The following is a 12,350-nucleotide window of genomic DNA, read 5'->3' on the forward strand; positions in this document are numbered from 1 at the left end:
CATTTAGATTTGATAGCTTGACTTTTTTTGTTTCAATCCACTTCCTTCCTTACAAGATTGAATCCTAATCTTTTCTGTTTCAACTTTTCTCTTTTATTATATATATCTTTGTCGGACACAAGTATATAATTTGTTTATGATGCAATTTTTAATGTTTCAGCTAACCCATAAAAAAATTTATTTTTAGTGAGAAATTATGGCTCTTAGGCGTAACAAGATATTGTTCGCTTTGGATCGAAGTCAATCAGGCCCGCACGGTTTTATTCTTAAGCTAGAACCATCTCATAACCCAAAAAACCTTTTACTAGTCTAAGGCTTACCCATTCTTATATACATTACTTTTAGTGATGTATCTTATGCTTAGCGGATGTGAGATTCGTCTAAGGTAATCTAACATTTCAAGCTAGCTCCTCATCTGGGGCAGATGTTACGCTTCACCCCCCCATTAGAGACTCAACATGCTAGATGAGGTTTGCCCTACCACCAGCTAGAGGGACAAGGCTTGGGTCTTATACCAAGTCTGTCGCATCTTAGGCCTAACAAGATATTATCCGCTTTGGACCAAACTCACTCAAGCTCGCAAGATTTTTTTCTTGGGCTAGAACCACCTCATAGCCCAATTCAATATGTGATGAAATTGATTTGATTCAAAATGAACAATTCCTCTAGTGATTGGAGCCAGACATGACAATAATAGCCTATTTATAAACGAAAACACTTTTACCACAATTTGCATAAAATACAACCACAATGTAAAACGGGAAAAAAATTGTTATGTCTTTGAAGACCGTTAAACAATCTACTTGTTAAATTATAGGCCTCAATTGTTATGTCTTTCAAGAACGTCAAACAGTCTACTTGAATTATGATCCTTAGACCTCCTAGAGCTCTCTGGTCTGAAAGAGCCATAACCAGAAGATATAATAAAACACAAGAAAGAAAGGCAAAGTTCAGAGAATAATAGGACATATGAAACTACCTAACTAATTAGGACAATTTTCAAGGATGGCCCCTACCTACCCTTTAGTACTACTGACTGCTACCACTCACTTTGGGAGTCTTGTTACCAGAGACAATTATATATGTACCAGAACCCACTATTTCTTATCAGATTCCATTCTCTTTTCAGTTTTCACTTACATGACCTTCATAATCAAAAGAAACCAAAATATATAACTTTGATTCTCATCTTCATAATCATAAATCTTTCAGTACGAATTACTTATTATAAAACTGTCAAGAAATTTCTACTGTTAAAATTTACCATCCCCAGATTATTATATCCAACCCTTCTATGACCTTGCAATGTCGGGAGTATTGTTTTTATTCACTATTTTTTTTTTTTTTTGTCGTTTATGTTATAAATAAGAAACTGCTTTCAGCTAGACTTGTTATTTCTGCATTTATCGAAGCACTAAAAGATTCCTTGTGGAAGTAAAATTTTTATGAAAAAAAGTGCATATGATAGGGCCATTGCACCCTGTAAAAGCCACATTAAAAATACACAAACACAGTGTATGCTTTCTCCTGCTATAAAAATAGAGCTGTTATAAGCTTAAAACTACATAAGCAAGGGTAGTAGCCAGCCCCTCTTACATTCACTTGGGTTTATTTTTTGATTTTTTTTTTAAAAGTCTCTAAATTCTAGTTCCATGGCTCCTGTACCTAGTTTTCATATCAAAGCTGGTCATATTGATGATGTTCAAGAACTAAGAAAGGCTAGGCCAACAGCAATCCCTCATAGATTTGTTAGGGACATAGCAGAAAGGCCTATACTGGCTACACCTCTACCATCTGTCATTGATGTTCCCATTATTGATTTCTCAAAACTAATGAAGGGCCAAACTGAAATTTTCCAGCTTGCAAGAGCCTGTGAGGAGTGGGGATTTTTTCAGGTAAAACAAAATATATACAAGTAATATAAAGAAAATGGATTTTGAAGCTAAGTTGTGCATTTTTGATTAATTTTTTCAGGTGATTAACCATGGAATTGATTTGAGTTTGCTAGAGGACATAGAAGAAGTAGCTAAGGACTTTTTTATGCTACCTTTAGAGGAGAAACAGAAATATCCAATGGCACCAGGGACTGTTCAGGGATATGGACAAGCCTTCGTGTTTTCTGAGGAACAAAAGCTTGATTGGTGTAACATGTTTGCTCTAGGGATCGAACCCCACTTTATTAGGAACCCTAAATTATGGCCAACAAAGCCACCCAAGTTCAGGTAATCTTCTTGTACGATGATACCGTAGAGTTAGTTCTAAAGGCCATAACTTTTTTTACTGTTACAAGCTTTGACTACAGTATAGCAATAGACTCTTTTGTCTTCGGAGCTATAATGTCACGTGCTATTCTGCAGTGAAACTGTGAAGGTTTATTCAAGAGAAGTGAGGAAGTTATGTCAGAATCTGTTAAGGTACATAGCTTTGACCCTTGGGTTGAAAGAAAATGTTTTTGAGGAAATGTTTGGAGAAGCAGTGCAAGCAATCAGAATGAACTATTATCCACCATGTTCAAGACCAGACCTTGTTTTAGGGCTAAGTCCACATTCAGATGGAAGTGCTCTAACTGTGTTGCAGCAAGGAAAGGATAGCTCAGTAGGACTTCAAATCCTTAAAGACAATAAGTGGGTTCCTATTCAGCCAATTCCAAATGCATTAGTAATCAACATTGGTGACACTTTAGAAGTAAGAATCTTGAATTTTGATTTCTCTATAAATATTATATATAGCTAAGTCTTTCTTGATTGTACAGGTTCTAACAAATGGAAAATACAAGAGTGTGGAACATAGGGCAGTGACTCATAAGGAAAAAGACAGGCTTTCTATTGTCACTTTCTATGCTCCAAGCTATGAAGTAGAGCTTGGCCCAATGGAAGACCTGGTGGATGATAATAACCCCTGCAAGTATAGAAGATACAGTCATGGAGAGTACAATAAACACTATGTAACTAACAAGTTGCAGGGCAAAAAAACCCTAGAATTTGCCAAGATTAAAAGCAAAATATCTAGTTAAAAAGGGCCCCACTTGGTTCCTCATCTCGAGGCATTTAAATAGTTTCCATTAGATTTTTAACACACTGTTGTTAGTGTTTCAGTTTCTCTGTTGTGTAGAACATATATGCAAGGTTAAAATAACAGTGTTAAAAACCTATATTTGTATTAAGATACCAATTTTCTTGTCAAATAGATTTGTGAGGACTTTGATGAATAAGAAACTACAAAGTAGTAAGAGAAAACAAGAAACCGAACAGCATAAAATGCTACTTTTACTGTTTCTTTTGCATCAGGTTCCTATTAAGGAAAGAAGCTTGCAACCAAGTGGGGTAACTAAAACACCAGTACTAATATATATTTTATGAAAGAATGAAACTGAATGGACAAAATCTCTGGTCTTCCATTTTTTGAGGGAAAATAAGCTTTTTTGTTAGTGGCAAGAGAAAGAAAAGAGAGCCCACACCTTGTAAGTTGTTCATTATTATTGAAGTGAAGGAAGCACTAGGCAAGCAAGTTGTGATGGGATTTTGGTGATTCTAAGTTGAAATGACATTTCTTGGTGCTAATTAAAAACAAAAGCAATGCACAAAGAAGAGCTCTAGTTAGCATGCATGACATAACCCATTAGATGTGAGGTAAACAGGAGATATTAATTAAAACGATTGATAAAAACCAGCCACATGGTTCACAATAAGCTTTTTCAATGAGTAAAGAAACCTCGTTGGCAATGAAAAATGATGCAAATTGGAATGTTTTGACAATAAATCATTCACCCCATTTTAAAGAAAAACGATACTACCTTAGTAAGAGTGAATCACGTCTTGGGTTGAACTCAATCAACAAGAATACGAATCATAGAAATGTTGATGATGAGATCAACTTTATGAAAGAAAAGAAAAACTGTCCTATATCTTGAAATGAAAATAAAATTGGTTAAGAAATAAAACTCAATTTGTCTCCCTAAATTTATTCTTTAAAAAAAATAAGTTACAAAATCGATCTTTGGGTTGAATTCATATCCCCTCAACCTATAATTCATGTAGAATTAGCTCAAAAAGCCTCTAAATTTGCCCAATTTGTCGCACAATTCACCCAAATTAAGCATGCTTATGTCATTAGGCTTGAAAAAGCATTTAGAGATGAAAAATAAGAACGAGAAGCAAGAGGATGATGATGAAATCAAATTAGTGGTCCAAATAAAAAAGAAGAAAGACTTTACTACTCACCACATTAACTTAACAAGTGACGTGTGCTGGAAACAGAGGAAAATGGATTGGTTGTCTCCACTTCCATCAATCCCAAGTCCATGGGAAAAGAAAAGAATCTGCAAACCCATTTGCTCCTATAATGGCTCAACTTGAATAATTAATGTCCTTCCATACAAATCTAACACAACTCTGTAACCATGAAGTCATATTTAGACAAGAATTTAAAGAATGGACAACCCAATTAAATATTTATTAGTGTTTTCATAACAAGCTATCAGCATCGATCATTGTGGGATTTTCACTTTCTACATTTTCTTTTGGTCTTTTCAGTGGTGGGGAGAGAGTGAGCTCAGCGAATGGGGGCCCCAACCCCAAACTCAGAGCTTGGCAAATTCTAATCACAAGTTGCAACCCAAATTTATTATATAATAATAGCAATAATATTAAGTTGGAAAAGGACAAAGCGATTTCAAACTGTTTGGGTTTGCTTGTGGTTAGGGAATGCTAAGAGAACCGTTAATTTTGCTTTATCATTTCATTCCATTTAGCTCCACATTGCGGCAGATCTCTGAAAGACAGGTTCGGTTCAATCACGCACCACATTCACCCAATCCTATTCTAACACCACTGCACCACCTGTGTGTATCTTCTTCTTTGCTTTACAAAATGGGAAAAGAAAAAAAAATAAAATAAAAGTATATATATACAAGATATAAGGAATTTACAGAAAATTAAATTTGCAGATCTTAATGCTTCAAACCAATTTATTTCGTCTATAATTATTGAATTTATCCAGAAATTTCAGCAGTCACTGAAATGTAGCTACTCATATCAATTTTATAATATTATTAATGCCAAATTTTGGTAGAAATTTTACCAAACACCAAGTTGTACTTTTTATCTGACAGTAAAGAAAAGTCGCTATCATTTAAGTTTTACTTACGAAAGACTGATGTAATTCATTACAACCTTAAAAACAGCAGCTCCAAAAGTCCAATGAATGCTAAGCCATTGCGTTCAACAGAGTTACTCAAGTGTACTTGTTGAAAAAGAATATACAGAAATGCATAAGCAACGACGTCCACATTCAAAACCAAACCATTAACCTGATAGTTTTTAAAACTGGCAATCAAAACATAGTGCAAGTAAAATCCAATTACATTTTCTTCTCTTCTTCCAGAGGGGCGGTAAATAAACAATTAACAAAGAGGCACCAAGTGATGTGATGGGATTTGCAGCAATGAGAAGACGAGATACAAAATGGTCCTATTGGTGCTTGGGCCTCTTTATGGAATCAATTACAATTCTCCGGCTCGGGTGCACAATCTTACAGTTGTTGCTCATACCTGGCTCTGAAGGCAAAATGTACAAGCAGCCTCAGCTCCTGCTTCTAAGGAAACACCAAAAGCAGAGCATAATTAATGGCATTTATACATATTCTTGTGCTTCTTCAAATTGTCTACAGCCTCTCTTTCAATGCAAATTGCAGCAGCCACTGTCACCACTTCATTATTCATGGACAATAGACCAGGCCACCTTATGCCAAGTATCTGAACAAGTTAGGATTATCTTTGTCCCTTTCGAGATAATCTCGTGTAATCAGATCTTCAATCCGCTTTTTAATTGCCTTGAAATCAGGCTGAGAATTTCATAATCCAATTAAAAAATCAGAGTTGGAACAAAGGAAATAAATGAAACACAAAATCATCAAAGAGTAAACTGCCATATAAACCTTGAACATGCGACCCAACTGCTCAACACACTCCATAACCAGCTGTTGGTGACCCAAAACTTTCCGGCTCTTCATGATGCGTACGATTGAGGCATCAATAGCATACCGTCTATCCTTGTCGACATCTTCAATTACTTTCTTCTTCTCATCCACAGGAGGTAGAGGAATCTGCGAGTTGAAAAAAGCAAATTCATTCTCTCGTGTAATAGATAACAGGTAGTATCCAACAAGATATGTTTAGAAGCCTTCAGCACCTTGATCCTCCTCATCTTGTCAGTGAACTTGGAGTTGAATTCAAAGTGATCAGTAGGAGAGATTGTTTTTGTATTTGGCTCCTTGCTTAGAATCTTATACTTTGCACATGACAAAGAATGGAGCAGTCTAACAACATCATCATCAGTCAGGTTCAATTGAGTCATGATCTCTGAATAACTCAATCTATCAGAAGAGTTGAAAAGTAACAGTGCAGAAGCCTATTTGAAGGGGAAATTGATCAGCATTCAGCACTAAAGAAATTCAATGAAAACCCATCCCTTCGTATTTTAATGATTAACTTGATAAATAAAAGAGATTTAACTTTATTAGCACATTACCTGATAAGTAGTCACAATCAGCTCCATTGTTTTCGGTTCAAATTTTCCAATGAGGTTACAAGTACCCAGAGAGTATATCCAGGTAAGTTTTCTGTGCTTTGTTTTCGTTTGATAGAATTCCCTGAAAACTTCAACACACTTAACCTAAAGCAACATATAGCAGAAGAGATGTTAGTTACTCTACCAACATACTAACGTTCTGACTAAACTAGAATGAAACAAGAATACCATCTCTGCCGGAAGGTTCAAATCAAAAGACTTGTAACTTGGCCAGAAGCCTGTTGTCAAAACAGTAACTGTCAAGTCAATCCCTGGATTTGCATTAGGGTTATTGCTTAGATACTCCTCAAAACTGGTTTGGTTTTCCCTTGCTAATGTCAAATCGGTAACCTAGAAAGCAAAATTAATTTTGAGAAACATCAGTTGATATCATAATATCATGCATATACACATTTAAACTTTTGATCAGCAAAGGATGACAAAAGGCAACTGACCATCCCCTCCATCTTTGAGGTGAACTGACCACCACATTGTTGCTTCAGCTTTGTCAAAATGCTTCTCTCATGGTCATCATTAGCACTCTTATCAAAAAGAAGTCGCCGGGCAAGTTTTTTCCTGTTAATGACAGGCAAGAAAAAATAATCAGGGGAAAACTTTCCTGCAAATATATCCAATTAAAATGTCTATTAATGAGGAAACAACATTGCTTACCTATAAAACTCAGCAAATAAGTCTTTGTCACTAATATAAGCAAGCAGCTTCACCACCTGCATATCAATAATGAATTCAGTTAAAAAACTGAAATAGCATATACAACTCATCAGACACTGATGAAAGCTACCAGACCTTTTCCAACATTTCTTCAATGGCTTCATCACTTAATTTTTCACTCCCACCTTTCTTCAGGATATTATCACAGAAAGTCGCTAATAGCTCTGCACTAGAACTTCCAGCAACGCCCTTGTTACAAAAAACTTCAAAAGCCTCTTTCAGTGCCTGGGGAAGAACACAGAACATTCAAACAATATAGACCTGGAATTACATTATCTAACAATGTTACAAACAATAGTCTACCTTGTGGAAAAGAGTGTGGTTCTGGAAACAATCATTGACATATGCCAAGTATTTGTCATGCAGCTCAATAACCTTCCTAACAAAAAGCTGAAAACAACCAAATTCAGTACCCCACCAATTTAATAGCACATTCAACCTTCAGATGTAGAAATTAATAAATTCACCTGTTCTTGCACACCAACAATATCCTTTTTTTCTGCCTGTAAAAATGGAGGGAAAATCAATATAAAAATATTATCCTTGACAACAAAAGGCATCGGTTGAAGAATAGTTGAGAGTGTGTGCAACCATTTTGAGCAGATCAATCATTATTTCAAAAGATATAAGCCACATAATAGATAATCCAAACTCAGAAGAATCGGTCCAAATTCACTTGTTGAAACATGGATATGCATTTTATACGAAAGTCACTGCGACATACCCATGAGATCATGAGGTCAGAAAGGGGACTAACAGTAAAAGCATCATCAAAACAAGAGAAGGGAGAAGCAGCTATGCAAAATAATGTTCCATATAACTATTCATGCCACAATATTGCTGATCTGATCAACAAATTAAATTTATAACTAAACATAATGTTATTACTATCATAATATAATGAATCATACCAAGTTGAAAAGGAATACTTGAAAGTCAACAATCAGAACTACAGATCTTAGCACACAAAACAGCATAGAAATATCAACTGTAGAACATCATGTGAATAAGAGAAACCTTTTTATGTTATTTACGGGTGAGAGAAGGGATTGCTATAGTGGAGCCATATCACATAATCTGGCAAAACTAAGCAGTCATGATACAGACCTTCTTGTTGCTTGCTGCATCTTCAGCTTGTTTGACCAAAGCTGTGCCTTCAGCAGTAACATGCTGCAACATAGAACAGAAAATTTTCCAAGAACAATTTAGAACTTACAGCACATGCATCTCAGAACAACCACAACTAAAGAAATACTTGTTCAAGCATAACTACCTGCTTAAATATACTGGAAACAGGATCTAAGCCTCGAGGAATTTTGGAAAAGAGCCTGAACATTCGTGACAAATCCTCTACCTAAAACAGAATTTAGAAAATATAGAAGGAAACACCAACCATCAGCCAATTTATTCTGACCAGAAAAGTTTATTAAAATGTAAATGCGTAATCTACCTTGTCATCTCTAAGCAATGCATGGCATCCAGAGTGCTCCTTTTCAAGTAGTTGGTTTGCATATACAGACAGCAACTCATGTTGAACTTTCTGAGAAATTGGGGACAAACAAAGACACATGGTGTCACGATAGAAAGAGTGAAAATAAAAATGTACATTTTAAGTTGGGCCCGAAAATTTCCAAAGGAGATTCTTGGTCAAGGCCCATATTAGTTAATATTTTGCAGTCTTTTGGGTGGCACCATCATCGACTAATAAAATCAACTATTCAAAAAATTTGGAATACAAAAATAAACACTAACCTCCAACAGTTTCGGCTCACTGCTGGAATGCAAGTAGTGAGAAACCCTATCTTTTTCCCGTTTTAAACATTCCTCAGCCTGGAGTCACCAACAAGATACATTAGAAACCAATTAACATGGAACAAGATTCTATTTCAATGTGTTAAACAACAGCTAATTTACTTTTAACATATAATCTGGACAAGAATCTTCTAGAATCCAATTTGATGCCTTCCGAGAATAATAAGCAGCTGTGTCTTTAAGCATGGCTGCTTCAAAATCATTCTCATAATAATCCATCTGCCCCATCCCAATTTCGACAAATATATCCAAAACATTCTTTAATAAAGCACGATCAATCTGCTCTCCCTCACGCTCCTGGTCAATCTGTATTAAAACAATTATTTTTCATTAATTTCATGAAGGAAATATAAAGCAGAACGTACATTTAAGGCAAAGTGTACCATACCAAAGAAATTACAGCATCCCTCACTTTACCATTTAACTCCTGGTAGACCTGGAATTTATAAAAAAACGCGCACACCATAAATTTACAATATGATTTTCGAAAAGGCATACACAAAAGTGGGTGATAAAAGGAGTTCTTAACATTATGGTCCAAGAAGCAAGATGACTAGGGCAGGAAAAATGGCCTTCACAAATATAGATGGAAAATAAGATGACAGCAGGGATTCATTCATCACATACCAGGTCACGGAAGCATGTGAGTCCAACTTCATTAAGGGGTGGGAGTGACCTCCGAGCAATAAAGTATCGATCCAGGTAATGGAAGAAACGAGAAAGCCACCTAACCATAACTTTATGGTTTGCCCACCTTTTCACAAGCTCTCTCAACATAAACTCATCATGTTTTTCTCTCAAGGATGGCAAAACCTGAACCATAAAACTCATTGACAAAAATAATACAACCAACAGATAATATGCATCTGAATGATGAAAGTTTGAAAGAATGCACCATCCACACTATGGTGTAACCCAAGCCCAACAGGACCACCGATAGAGAACAATTAAGGGGGAAAATACAATCAACACAAGAATGGAGAAAATACAAGCCTTTTTCAATCCATGGTTTGAGTGATTAAAAAATTAAACCAGTTTGCAAGCATCCAAAAACAGTACAAATTTCTCATGGAGTGAACTTTAAAATAAAAAAAAAGCTAGCTGTATTGCAAAGAACTTAGGAAAGTTAACATTAACTTCAACATATTTATGACACATATAGCATTATGGGGTTAAGTGTTCATTAGATCCCATAGATGCTCAAATTTTTAGAAAAATAGGCAATAAAAAGATCCCAAATAAGTACATTTCATCCTAAATTTCATGCCATACAATAAGATATTTTGATTCAAAGCCACGAGCAAAATGCATGGACTACTAAACAGCTTGGAAGACTAAGACTCAGTTTAATTTTCCTCACCGTTGAAGTAATGTATTCTTCGAAAGACTCACGGTACTTGTCATACAGTTGTTGGGAGTAATCATGAGGAGGCTTCTGCGTACACATGTTGTAGATGGTACTATAGAGTAAATTAAGGATAATGGCAACCATAATAACAAAGTCAACAGCATTAGCAAATGAAACCAGAACATGGATTGATTAACGTGTACACACTAGCATAAATTGCAAGCAACATATCAAAGGATACGTATAGAGCATCATGTAGTCCTCGGAGCTGAACTGTGGCTCAGGCAATCCTTCCAGGATGTTCTTCAGCTTCGTAATCCCTTTTTGCATAAACTCCCATCCTTGCTCTAGGTCAATCGTCTTCCGCTCATTCATCGTCATATTGCCAAAACCTTAATTCCCAGACCCTCCAAACCAAAATCTGCAAACATCATGTACAAATCCTTTATTAGTAGCAACACAGCAACAAACTCACCATTCTTGCACAGACCACAACGACTAAGACATTAACTCATAAAGAACTTAGAAACCAATACTATTTACAACAAACTCAAACTCTAGTCCGAGTAAAGTAATTCCACGAACAGATATATAGAGCTGGACCTTATTGTCATCACAACAAAAACCCTAACTGTATCTAAAATACACAAAGTAAAAAACGACAAATGTCACTGTAAATTCCCCTCTTCTTGACCTAAAACGAAAAACTCGGCGTCTAAAACCCTAATTCACCATTCGGTACATGAGAAGCAAGAGACGAAACAATAATTAGAGAATACACTAAATCGAGTTTCAGGTCTTGATCAGAGTAGCTCCCCTAAATGATACTTGAAGGTTTCTTTCCTTCCGTTTTCCTACGATTTCTCAGTAACCAAACAAAGCAATTGCTCTAATCGGAGCTCGAAACCAGATGACGTTGACGAATTTGTCAAATATAGAAAAAAGCAATTCATCCAGGATGAAGAAACGATCAATAGAAAGAGATCAAGAGATGCGATTATAAAATCGAGTAACATATGTAAGTACCTCTATATATAAGAGAGAGAGAGAGAGAGAGAGAGAGAGAGAGAGAGAAGATAGAGACCTGATTCGAAGAAGAGAAGAAGAAAGGCTAGACAGTGTGGATGGAGAAGAAGGAAAACGAGGTCCGACAAAGCATTGATGGCGAAGAGGCTGTTGAGAAAGAAGATATGGCCATCTTCGGGTCTCGGATCCTCTATTATTCATTTCTCCCTCATTTTCTTTTTTTTAATTAAAAAAATACTAGTCGTAATATTAAAAAAAAAAGTTAAAATTGTAAATATTTTATTTTTTAGCGATTAAAACATTCAAGTCATTTAGACTTTTTTTTTTTTTAAGGATAAAAGTAAGGCAATAAAAAATTTAAAAAATAAAAAAGGAAAAATCAATTAAATGGATCTTTGTGTTTGAATAAAACGATTCATATATTTTTGTGGTTCAAATATTACTTAATTATAATTTTTTTAATACTTACCAAAACTCGTATTTGTTTTAGGTACTTATATACGTTGATCCATTATAAAAGGTTAATTAATAAGTTTAGATCTTGCATAATATTTATATTTCATGTCAATAAGTTATTTTAATTTGAATTGATTATCACCAAACCTTCCACTAATTAAATTTAATTTTTAATGATGAATGCCTCATTTTATAAAATTGATTGAGTTTTATAAAATTCTATAAGTTTAATTTGTAATTAATAGTAATTTAATTATAATCATTTGCTTAAAAATATAAATATTGGTCATAAATTTATATGATATAGGTAGTTGTAACATAAACCAGCTATTTTCTCTCTAGAAGTTACAATAACACTATAGTTAATTGAAAGTTTAAAAAAAAAAACAATGTAATTGATACTTTTAATA

At 35.0% G+C, this 12,350-nt stretch overlaps 2 protein-coding genes and 1 long non-coding RNA gene across 3 annotated transcripts; 1 reads left to right on the forward strand and 2 right to left on the reverse strand.

Annotated features, from left to right (window-relative positions):
• Positions 1–1,219: 1,219 nt before the first annotated feature.
• On the forward strand, positions 1,220–3,184 carry LBO1 (2-oxoglutarate (2OG) and Fe(II)-dependent oxygenase superfamily protein). Its single transcript, XM_012213977.4, has 4 exons — positions 1,220–1,895; positions 1,975–2,222; positions 2,358–2,685; positions 2,753–3,184. The coding sequence occupies exons 1-4, from the start codon at positions 1,653–1,655 to the stop codon at positions 3,011–3,013; spliced, it is 1,080 nt and encodes a 359-aa protein (XP_012069367.1). The 5' UTR covers positions 1,220–1,652; the 3' UTR covers positions 3,014–3,184.
• LOC110009278 (uncharacterized) lies at positions 2,687–4,708 on the reverse strand. The gene is made up of 2 exons (XR_002284169.3): positions 4,221–4,708; positions 2,687–2,898 (listed from the first exon to the last, which is right to left on the reverse strand). It is a non-coding gene; the product is annotated as an uncharacterized LOC110009278 (long non-coding RNA).
• Positions 4,709–5,194: 486 nt separating this feature from the next.
• Positions 5,195–11,701, reverse strand: LOC105631798 (cullin-1). Its single transcript, XM_012213976.4, has 20 exons — positions 11,543–11,701; positions 10,700–10,879; positions 10,471–10,570; positions 9,738–9,923; positions 9,499–9,546; positions 9,213–9,416; positions 9,051–9,128; positions 8,749–8,838; positions 8,572–8,652; positions 8,406–8,468; positions 7,766–7,801; positions 7,602–7,688; positions 7,374–7,523; positions 7,239–7,294; positions 7,022–7,142; positions 6,756–6,917; positions 6,528–6,671; positions 6,189–6,407; positions 5,935–6,102; positions 5,195–5,841 (listed from the first exon to the last, which is right to left on the reverse strand). Exons 2-20 carry the CDS (start codon positions 10,837–10,839, stop codon positions 5,740–5,742), a joined length of 2,235 nt encoding a protein of 744 aa, XP_012069366.1. The 5' UTR covers positions 10,840–10,879; positions 11,543–11,701; the 3' UTR covers positions 5,195–5,739.
• Between the last annotated feature and the right edge of the window lie 649 nt (positions 11,702–12,350).

This window comes from Jatropha curcas, chromosome 7 (genome assembly GCF_041381405.1).
Source record: "Jatropha curcas cultivar XTBG-Jc1 chromosome 7, XTBG_Jcur_1.0, whole genome shotgun sequence".
Taxonomy (NCBI): domain Eukaryota; kingdom Viridiplantae; phylum Streptophyta; class Magnoliopsida; order Malpighiales; family Euphorbiaceae; genus Jatropha; species Jatropha curcas.

What these genes read in the sequence shown, in the direction of transcription:
- LBO1 (XM_012213977.4), top strand. Translation starts at nt 1,653, where the DNA reads ATGGCTCCTGTACCTAGTTTTCATATCAAAGCTGGTCATATTGATGAT. An exon ending in AGGAGTGGGGATTTTTTCAG is followed by an intron (nt 1,896 to 1,974) that starts GTAAAACAAAAT and finishes TAATTTTTTCAG; the next exon opens with GTGATTAACCATGGAATTGA. An exon ending in ACATTGGTGACACTTTAGAA is followed by an intron (nt 2,686 to 2,752) that starts GTAAGAATCTTG and finishes TTGATTGTACAG; the next exon opens with GTTCTAACAAATGGAAAATA.
- LOC105631798 (XM_012213976.4), bottom strand. Translation starts at nt 10,839, where the DNA reads ATGACGATGAATGAGCGGAAGACGATTGACCTAGAGCAAGGATGGGAG. An exon ending in GACTACATGATGCTCTATAC is followed by an intron (nt 10,571 to 10,699) that starts GTATCCTTTGAT and finishes TTTACTCTATAG; the next exon opens with TACCATCTACAACATGTGTA. An exon ending in TGAACCTTCCGGCAGAGATG is followed by an intron (nt 6,672 to 6,755) that starts GTATTCTTGTTT and finishes ATGTTGCTTTAG; the next exon opens with GTTAAGTGTGTTGAAGTTTT.